A 9,757-nucleotide genomic window follows, 5' to 3' on the forward strand; every position below is an offset into this window, starting at 1 on the left:
GCACGTCTTGCACAAGCTGGTTCCAGTGGCTGGAAATCTCGGTGCCATCGATGCAAGACGGAGATTGTCACAGACACAGGCCAGCTCCCACAGACAGCTGGCTTCTGGCCCCCACGTGGGAGGACTGGCTGGGGGTGGGAGGAATGGGGCATGGGGCCTTTCCCCTCTAGGGGGCGCTGGCTCCGATCTGCCCCAGGGTGGGACACTGGCTGGCTCCACGGTGTGGGAATGGGACCCGGGGTCCTTCCCCGCTACGGTCTCTCAGCAGGGGACACACCAGCAGATTGGAGCTGGTCCACTGAGCGCAGATGTCTGCTTTCTGTCTCTCGGTTCCTCAAACACCTCACGGGTCACTGAGTCTGGGGATTCCCTTGTGAATTCTCGGCTGGATCAGGAGAGGCAGCTGGATTCCACGGCCCGCCACAGACTCCGTCCTTCGACTTAAGAGGTGAGACACAGCTCTGAATCTGGCCTGGGTCCTGGGGGCTGTTTACACAGGGACCTCTCCCCAGCGCTGAGATGTGGCTGCCTCTGGGGTGGGGCTCGGGGGCTGTTTATACAAGGACTCCTTGCCTGGTGTTGAGATACACAAGGGTTTGGGAGAAATCTATAACTAAAAGAAACACACGAACCCCTAGGGGCATTGGGACCAGCCCCAACGGCTGGGCCCTTCTGAGTCTCCCACCCCAGCCAGACCTTGGCCCGCTCTGCCCCAGGTCAGTGGCACGTCAGCTCTGCCCCCCTGCGTGTGGGCACCGGCGGCTGTGCTGGGAAGCTGGTTGCTGAGCGGATCTTGCACAACAGGAAGTTTCCAATGGGTGAGTTGACTCCATCGGCGAGAGCCGCAAGTGTGACGAAGTGGGGTTTTTTGTTTTGTTTTTTCAGTGGCTTGCATGCAGAGGGTGTGGGACTCAGTTTCCCTGGGTGTTACTGGTTTAACGAGGTGGTGGGAGAGGGAGTTTGTTGGTACAGAGGGCCCAATGGCCTGGAGAATGGATACCCCAGCGACTGGTGACCTGATAAGTGGGAGGCCGAGCTCGGGAGTCACAGCTGGTTCTGGCCAGCGGGAGGACAATGGGCTGCGGGGAGAGGACCCCGGTGACCTGACCAGCCGGTTCCAGACAGAGGGGAAACAAAGGACGGATGAGAGGAGAGGCTGGGAGAAGAGGGGGCCAGGCAGCCTGTCTACCTGGGACAGAAGACACAGGACAGAGGTGGGGCTTGGGTGATGGTGATGTCAGATGCCCAGCTGGAAGGAGGGGGTCTCTGGGCTAGGAGGAGAGAGCAGCCAGAGCCCACCTGGAGGTGGGACAGATCTAGATGTAGGGTGCTGAAGGAGGCCAGGCCTGAGGCCCTGAGAGTTTCCTGTGCTGGGTTCAGACACTCAATAAACCCCCCTGTGTTAAGCTGGCTGAGAGTCGCTCCAGGCTAGAGAACAGGGGGCATTATTCCCTCGGGGAGTGGAGGTCCCGGGGGTCCAGAGCGAGTGGACTCCCTGAGTGGGTCCATGGCGAGAGACAGGTGTGCTGAAGCTCAGAGAGGTGCGGTTCCAGGAAGTGGAGTGGCTTGACCCCCGAGAAGGGCTGTCGCACTGAAGGGGTTTCCTCCCAGGGACCATACGGAGCCGAGAGAGAGCTCGAGTCCTGTGAGTCCGTGACAACTGGTCCCATTGAACAGTGGGGCGCAGCTGCTTGGACATAGGTCCCCAGCCAGGGGGGGAAGGAGAGAGCCCGGGGCAGATTCCTGCTGGGACTGTGGCTGCCAGGTCTAGGGGGTTAGAACTTGCAGTCATTATCTGTCTGTCTATCCCTATACACCCCCTCTATCAATCGATCTATCTATGGACCTATCTATCGATCGATCGATCTCTGTTAATAATTAAAATATCCATTTTTTTCTGTACCCTGAAGATATTTTAAATCATGGGAGGTGGGCCTGGTAATTGAAAAATTTGGGATTTTGTTGTGTGAAAAATTCCTAGCCAATGAATTTTTTCCAGTGACCATTTGTTTTAAACGGCCGACGTCTCTGTGAAACATTTTGAAAACCGCAAAGTCTCGCTGTGATTATTTTTTAAGAAACAGAAGATTTCCACAAAACATTTATTTTAAAAAACAACCAAAATTTTGTGCAGTAATTTTAATACAAACAAAACATGATCTATTTTATATAATAATGTTAATTATGTATATACTCTCTCTCTCCATATTAACATAAAAGTCGGCATAATTAGATACTCTCTATATCAGGGGTGGCCAACTTGTGGTTCCGGAGCCATATGTGGCTCTTCAGAAGTTAAGATGCGGCTCCTTGTACAGGCACCGACTCCGGGGCTGGAGCGACAGATGCCAACTTTCCAATGTGCCAAGGGGTGCTCCCTGCTCAACCCCTGGCTCTGTCACAGGCCCCGCCCCCTCCCCTGAGCCTGCCGTGCCCTTACTCCTCCCCCCGAGCCTCCTGCATGCCCCAAAACAGTGATCGGGAGGTGCAGGGAGGGAGCGGGAGGCGCTGGGGGCGGGAGCGGGGGAGCGGATGGGGGGCTGCTGATGTATTACTGTGGCTCTTTGGCAATGTACATTGGTAAATTGTGGCTCCGTCTCAGGCTCAGGTTGGCCACCCCTGCCCTATATACTGTGTTTGTGTATGTATATATATATAATAACATTATAGTATAATACATATATAGAGATTGAGGTATATATCTACATAAAATAATGAACATAATTGATTAGCATTTCTCCAAAGACTGAACACTTGCTCACGTGCTAAGACCTTGTATGACTTTGTGTAACTGCGCCATCCGGTGGATCCCTCCAGAACAGCCTACTCCTCCGCCCCATCTCTCCCATGCAGGATTCCTCCACGTTCAGGCCACAAACCACCCCTGGATTGGAGAGGGGATCTGTCTTGATCCATGGAGCAAACGGACGTCTTCTGGGGGAAAACCATCGCTGCCGCCATCCTCTACAGGGAGTTGTTGGAGGAGGCGTGGGCCCACTTCTGGTTGCTGGGGGACCTGGAGAAGGTGGGCTGCTAGCTGGGCATCGAGGATGTGACAGACGGGGACAGGGGCTGCAATTATCTGCATATCACCAGGGGGAAATCATTCCAGCACAGCTAGGGAGCAGCACAGCCTGCACTCATCATCACCGGTATCCCACCGCTGCCACCTGAGCCAACCAGTCCCCTGCCCTGCGGCAGATTGGAGCTGGCACCCGTAGAGGGGAAAGGCCCCGTGTTCCATTTCCCACCCCCCTGAGCCAGCCAAACCCCTACTCCGGGGCTGAATTGGAGCTGGCGCCCCCTAGGAGTGAAAACCAAAGGCCTCATCTCCCAAGCGAACCCCCATCCTCTCCTTGGTCTCGCAGAGCTGACGGAGCAGCTGGTGCTGGGGGTTCCCGAGGTGCTGCTGCCCGGCAGCCGATGAACATAACCTGCCAGGCTCCAGGGAACTGCTCCGGGACCCCTCCCCAGATCACCTGGATGAGAGGGTTCAGCTCCAGAGACAGGGATCTCTCAGTCTCCCTGGCGAACAGCAGCATCTCCTACAGCTCTGTGATAAATGAGGTAGCTTTCCTTCATGGACAGCCAGCCAGTTAGCTGTAATATCCCTCTTGGTAGCTGTTCTCTGCTTGCTTTACCTGTAAAGGGTTAAAAAAGTCCCCCAGGTAAAGAAAAGGACACCAGACCAAAACAGCCAATGGGAAGGCTAGACCTTTTTAAAATTGGGAAGGAAGCTTTCCCTTTGGGGCTGTGGTTGCTCTTCTCTGGGGTAGCAGGAATGCTGTGTAAAGTTTGAACCAGATATAAAAATCATCAGATCGTATCTAGAACTACTTTTAACAACCCAAATATGTAAGTAAGTTAGGAATGTTTAGAAAGACGCAATTAGGTTTATTTCTGTTTATTTTTTCAGGCTTGTGGACTCCTCTGTGCTAAACCCCAGATGCTTTTGTTGGCTTGTAACCTTTAAGGTGAACCCCCAAGAAAGCTAGTTTGGGTGCTTGATTTTTGGAATGGCTCTTTTAAAATCTAGCAAAAGCCTAAACTCCAGATGTATTTTCTTTCTTTTTGTTTTTAATAAAATTTAAGTTTTTTTTTTAAAAAAACAGGATTTGGATTGTTGTGTCCGAAGAGGTTTGGGTCTACGCTGTTTGATTAGCTGGTGGCAACAGCTACTTTCCTTTGCTTTCTCTCAGCTCTTCCCCGGAGGGTGGGTGAAAGGGCTTGAGGGTACCCCCCAGGGAGGAACTCCCAGGTGCTCTTACCTGGATCCGAAGGTGGTTTTTTTGCATTTGGGTGCTGGGAGTGTTTACCAAGCCAAGTCAGAGACAAGCCGTATTAAACTCCCAAGGTTATAAGCCTAGAGTGGCAAGTATTTTTTAAAATCCTTGCGGGCCTCCACCTTCTGTACTCGAAGTGTCAGGGTGGGGATTCAGCTTTCACAAGCTCCGTGCTCAGCTTCACCCCAGCCCCAGGGGACCAGAGCAAAGAGCTCGTCACGTGCCCCACGGTCGGGGTCTCCACCCGTAGAAACCTCTGGCTCCAGGTTGGCTGTCAGTGACCCCCCCATCCAGCTCCAGGAGGGGAGTGTATTCTAGTGATTAGACTGGGGGGGCTGGGAGCCAGGACTCCTGGGTTCTAGCCTTGGCTCTGGGAGGGGAGTGGGGTCTAAAGGTGAAAGCAGGGGGAAGGAAACGCTTTAGCATCTGCAGTATAGCACCCAGCTCTAGCAACAAACGGGAAACAGCAAATCAAGCAAGAGTCACTTCCGAGCCCCGAGCTGCTAACTGGCTCCCCCCTCACTGAAGCCAGGCTCCCGGCCCCGGCCCAGGCTCTGCAGCTGCCACCTGTCATCACATGGGTCTGCAAGGGGGCGTTATGGCGGCTGGATTCCTCCTGGCATATCGCCAGGTGTCCCCATGGGTAAGTGCCCACCCGGCTGTGCCACACAGACCATTAGCTACGTTGTGGAGGCCTTGGCTGGGACCAGCTTGCGGGGGGCCCTGCAGGTCAGCTCCTGAGCCCAAGGGGAGGAGGCCATCAGCACCCTGAGCTGAGTGAGGACGGGGGCCCCCGGATCTTCTGCCTCAGCTCCAACCCCCATGGGTTGTACGCTGTACTGCTGAGCCCGCCGGAAACAGGTGAGAGCCCCTCCCCCCTAGCGGCACAGGCTCTGACCTGGCCCAAGGGTGGGGACTGGCTGGCTCAGGGGGTGGGGAATGGGGCATGGGGCCTTTCCCCTCTAGGGGGCGCAGCTCCAACCCAGCCCCAGGGCAGGGGCTAGCTGGCTCAGGCAGGGGTTGCAGGGATCTATCCCAGGTTCTCAGAGTGTTCCTGCTCCCACAGGTGGCCTCACTCGGGCATTTATCGAAATCAGCAGCAAACTTGTCTATTACCTCACCCTGCTCTATTACAGACGGTAACTCAGCTACCGACCCAGCTACCAACCCGCTTAGCTGCCTACTAACCTACTTAACATCCTACTCACCCATCCACCTACCGACGTACCTCCCTACCAACCTACTCATCCACCCACCTACATACCCACCAGCCTATCTACCTATTAGCTACTTTTCTACTTATCAACCCATCTACTTAACAAACTACCTATCTGTCTAGCCAGCTGGCTGGCCTTTCATCCATCCTCTCTCTCTCTCTCTTAGGATACCCAGCTGCTGTTGTGGAAGCAGAAGGAAGGACAGACCTGGTGCCAGGAAATCCGTGGTTACCAACTCAGGCATATAGATGGGGCTGTTCCTCTGCAGCCGGAAAAGCTGAGCTAAAAACCGACTCTCACTGGAAAGGGGAAATGAGAAATGAGACTTCACCTGGGGGACAGCCACCCTGCCTCAGACCCATCTAGCCCAGTATCCAGCCCCCTCCCTGCTGACCCAGATCTGTCCCATAAGCCTGGAAGCACATGGAAGCTGCCTGTAATATTTTTATGACTATTATATATTGTCTGTTTTCCCGATAGTTATTATGCTGTTTTTCCTATGTCTATGACGGCTGATAGGAGCTCAGATACTCCAGTGATGAACGTGGTAAAAGGACACAGAGAGAATTGAACGGGATAGAATAGAATACCCATATTTACTGATCCTCACAAGAGAATGCAGAAACCAACAACTGTGAAGATTGTTCCCAACTAGAACCGGGCAAAACTTTGTTCTGGTGAAAAATTCAGATTCAGTCACACCAAAACTTTTGTGAATTTGTGTTGATTTTGTTGAATTTTTCCTGTTGGGGCGGGGGGGCGGGGGGAACCTCCCCAAATTCTGAACAGAATCAAAATGTTCCATTTCGACATTTGCCAAAAGAGAAGTTTAGATGTTTCTGTGCGAACCCTGGTTTTGTTTAGAAATGTGGTTTAATTTTTCTTAAAGGCATGAAAAAAATATTCTGCAAAGTGCTCAAAATTGAAATGGAATATTTCTTTTGAGCCAGAATTTTTTCCCCAAATTTTGGGGCCCACAAATTTCAAAACCAAGTTTTTTTGGCTCAGTCTGAAATGAAAAGTAATAAAACCTTTGGTTTTGGTTTGACCCAAAATGATCCCCCCCAGATTTTCAGTATGCTGAAAAATTCAACAAATTTTAGTTTTTGTTTCAGTTGAACCAATTTTTTGTTTTTTGACTTTACGGTTTGTGGAAAATCTTGAAAAAATCCTTTTTCTTTCAGATCAAAATTAATTTATTTTTTAAATTTGGTTTGCCAAAAATGTAGAAAGTTTTTGGTTTTGCTTTGACCCAAAATGAATGATTTCCCCCTGACTTTTTTGGGATTCCCAGTGAACTAAAATTTTTGCTCTTCTTCAGTCTGTATCCTGGCCCTCTGCAGAGCCGGCCAAAGCGGTCAGACCAGGCTGAAAGGGAAGAGAGGACGATGAAGGATGTGGTTGATTCATAAATGGGATAGTCAGAGAGACAGAGTCTGCTGGGGCACAGACAGAGCCCCCAGTCCCAGTGGGACGTGAGGGTAATCTGGGATAAGATGGGCCAACTGAACTGTAGCTCAGAGAGCAATAGCTGTCTCTCTTTCCTTGTTGTGCTGGCTCCTGCTGTTCAGATTAAACGACACTTTGTTTGGAAAAGGCGGCTGCTTCCTGTCCCCGGGTCCACGCCCTGGTGTTGGCTCCCCAGGGGAAAGCGGGTGGGTCCTGAAACCCGTCGGAGCTGGCTGAGCAATCACGGCTGGTGTCCACAGGCTGCAGCTGGCACCCGCTCTGAGAGGGGGAAATGGGGCGATTCCAGCCCCAGCAGGTGCAGGCTGGAGAATTAAAGCCTGGAAGGGAGCACTTGGATAGAGCTGCTGAAGGGGGCAGGGGTGCAGCCAGCCCTGGGCTGTGACAGGGCCCATCTAGCCTGGTATCCCGCCCCCTAACTGGCGCCCCAGAGCAGCCCCTTGGGACAATCTAGCCCGGTACCCCACCCTCTTCCCTGCTGCTCCAGATTAGCCCTATGGGCCCATCTAGCCTGCATCCTGCTGTGACAACTTTCTAATCACACAAAACCAAACCCCCTTGCCCCGCCCCTGTCCTGCCCCTTCCCTGAGGCGTGCCCCGCTCCTTCTTTGAGGCCCTGCCCCCCACTCACTCCCATCCCCCTTCCCTCCATTGCATGCTCTCCCTGACCCTCGCTCACTTCCACTGGGCTGGGGCAGGAGGTTGGGGTGCGGAAGGGGCTGAGGGTGTGAGCTCTGGGGTGGGGCTGGGGATGCGTTTGGGATGCAGGAGGAGACTAGGAACGTAAATAGCGGTTAAAAAAGTTAACCGGTTAAACTTTTAAAATTATATCGTTTAATCGGTTAGCCGTTACCTGAGGTCTGTCAGGCGGGCCGGTACGGGGCAGCTGGGGCTGGGGTCCTGCCTGCCCGGCGCAGCCGTGGCTGGGACTGCTCTGGTGCGGCCGTGGCTGGGGTCTTGCCATACTGGGGTAGCTGGAGCTGGCCCTCTCCAGCCTGCCTGGCCCGCTGTGGCCGGGGCCGCTCTAGCCCACCTGCTGGGGCTGGGGTCCCGCCGGCCCGGCTGAGGATGAGGTCCCGCTGGTCCGCAGCCTGACATGGCTCCAGCCGGCTGGCCCAGCGTGGCCAGTCGGCTGCCGGGGAAAACGGTTAAAGTCTGGTTAATGGTAAACCTAATACTTAAAGGAGGGATTTAGGGTGTGGGAGGGTATTCTGACCTGGGGCAGGGGGTTGGGGTGCAAGTGGGGGAGTGTGGGGTCTGGGAGGGAGTTAGGGTGCAGGAGGGGGTTCTGACCTGGGGCAGGGGGTTTGGGGTGCAGGTGGGGGGGTGTGGGGTCTGGGAGTCAGGGTGGGGGAGGGGATTAGGACCTCGGGCAGGGGGTTCGGGGTGCGGGTTTGGGGGGGCGCGGGGTCTGGGACTCAGGATGGGGGAGGGGATTAGGACCTAGGGCAGGGGGTTCGGGGTGCGGGTTTGGGGGTGCGGGGTCTGGGAGTCAGGGTGGGGGAGGGGATTAGGACCTCGGGCAGGGGGTTCGGGGTGCAGGCTCTGGCCAGGCGGCAGTTACCTCAGGCGGCTCCCGGGGCTGAGGCAGGCTCCCTACCCGGCTCTCAGAAGCCACCAGCTTGTCCGGCCCCAGGCGCCGGGGCGGCCAGGGAGTCTCCGTATGCTGCCCCCGCCAGAGCGCCAGCTCCCCACGGTGGGTGTTATGACTTCACCACTGCTGCCGTGACATCACGGTGGGCGTTATGACATCACCACTGCTGCCGTGACCTCACGGGGGCGTTATGACTTCACCACTGCTGCCGTGACATCACGGTGGGCGTTATGACATCACTTCTGCTACCGTGACCTCTTGGGGGGCGTTATGACATCACCACTGCTGCCATGACCTCACGGGGGGGACGTTATGACTTCACCACTGCTGCCGTGACATCACGGTGTGTGTTATGACATCACCACTGCTGCCGTGACCTCACGGGGGGCATTATGACATCACCACTGACACCATGACCTCATAGTTTCTGCGTGACCCCGTCGCGGGCATGAGACATCATATTAGAGGCCGTTGTGCAGTGACATCACAGTGTCTTATGACATCATCAGAAGCTGTGTGACATTGTGGGTCGGGTCTTATGACGCGGCAGGTGGATGACCTCATCACTGGGCTAGCACTGTGAGTGCCGTTGCCATGGGGACGGAGCCACGTTGGCCAACGTCACGGTTGCTCGGGGCAACGCGGACGCGCTCCGCCCTCAGGGTCCCGCCCGCACCACCAAATTTAGTTGCCCTACACCCCATTCACAGCGAAGGGTCGCTGCGGGGTGGGATTTGATGCCTGTCACTCGAGGAAAGCAACAAATAGGCTGGGAGATTTGGAGAGAGGACTGGAGGTCGTAGCCAATAGTCTGAGAGAGGAGGCGGGCTTAAGGGTTTGTATCCAATCGGATTAACAAGAAGGCTGGACGGACAGTGACACAGTATCCAATGGGATGGGAGAGAAGGCGGCTCTGGGCATTATTCAGCGAGTTGGATTTTAATGAAGGCGGGATTATGTCGGGGAATTAGCCAATGGGGTTATGGAGGAGACGGGGATGGCGCACCGAGAACCAATGGGTGTAGAAAATGGGCGGGAGGAAGGTGTGGCATTAGCCAATAATAATTCGATGATTGGTTAAACTCTCAGCCAATGGGATTTCAGTCCAGTTTTGGGTGCCAGCCAATGGCGTGACAAGAAGGGCGAGGCTGGTGCTGAATCAGCCAATGAACTGAGACAGTAGGCGGGACTACAGT

General features: G+C 54.5%; 1 protein-coding gene across 5 annotated transcripts; it reads left to right on the plus strand.

Moving 5' to 3' along the window:
• The first annotated feature begins 32 nt into the window (after positions 1 to 32).
• Positions 33 to 6,207, plus strand: LOC119564092. Of its 5 annotated transcripts, none has more exons than XR_005222976.2 (3): positions 33 to 448; positions 2,854 to 3,025; positions 5,667 to 6,207. XR_005222976.2 is itself a non-coding variant. In XM_037882746.2 (3 exons), exons 1-3 carry the CDS (start codon positions 894 to 896, stop codon positions 5,864 to 5,866), a joined length of 693 nt encoding a protein of 230 aa, XP_037738674.1. In that variant the 5' UTR covers positions 829 to 893; the 3' UTR covers positions 5,867 to 6,207. The 5 variants fall into 5 exon arrangements, 3 of the variants coding, with proteins under 3 accessions (XP_037738674.1, XP_037738675.1, XP_043391121.1); XR_005222977.2 differs by lacking the exon at positions 33 to 448 and adding an exon at positions 461 to 818; XM_037882746.2 differs by lacking the exon at positions 33 to 448 and adding an exon at positions 829 to 1,214.
• The last annotated feature ends 3,550 nt before the right edge of the window (positions 6,208 to 9,757 follow it).

Source organism: Chelonia mydas, chromosome 24, assembly GCF_015237465.2.
Source record: "Chelonia mydas isolate rCheMyd1 chromosome 24, rCheMyd1.pri.v2, whole genome shotgun sequence".
Lineage (NCBI taxonomy): Eukaryota > Metazoa > Chordata > Testudines > Cheloniidae > Chelonia > Chelonia mydas.

Excerpts from the sequence above, each read along its gene's own strand:
- LOC119564092 (XM_037882746.2), top strand. The coding sequence starts at position 894 with ATGCAGAGGGTGTGGGACTCAGTTTCCCTGGGTGTTACTGGTTTAACG. Across the intron at positions 1,215-2,853 it reads ACAGAAGACACAGGACAGAG|GATTCCTCCACGTTCAGGCC; the intron begins GTGGGGCTTGGG and ends TCTCCCATGCAG. Across the intron at positions 3,026-5,666 it reads TGCTGGGGGACCTGGAGAAG|GATACCCAGCTGCTGTTGTG; the intron begins GTGGGCTGCTAG and ends TCTCTCTCTTAG.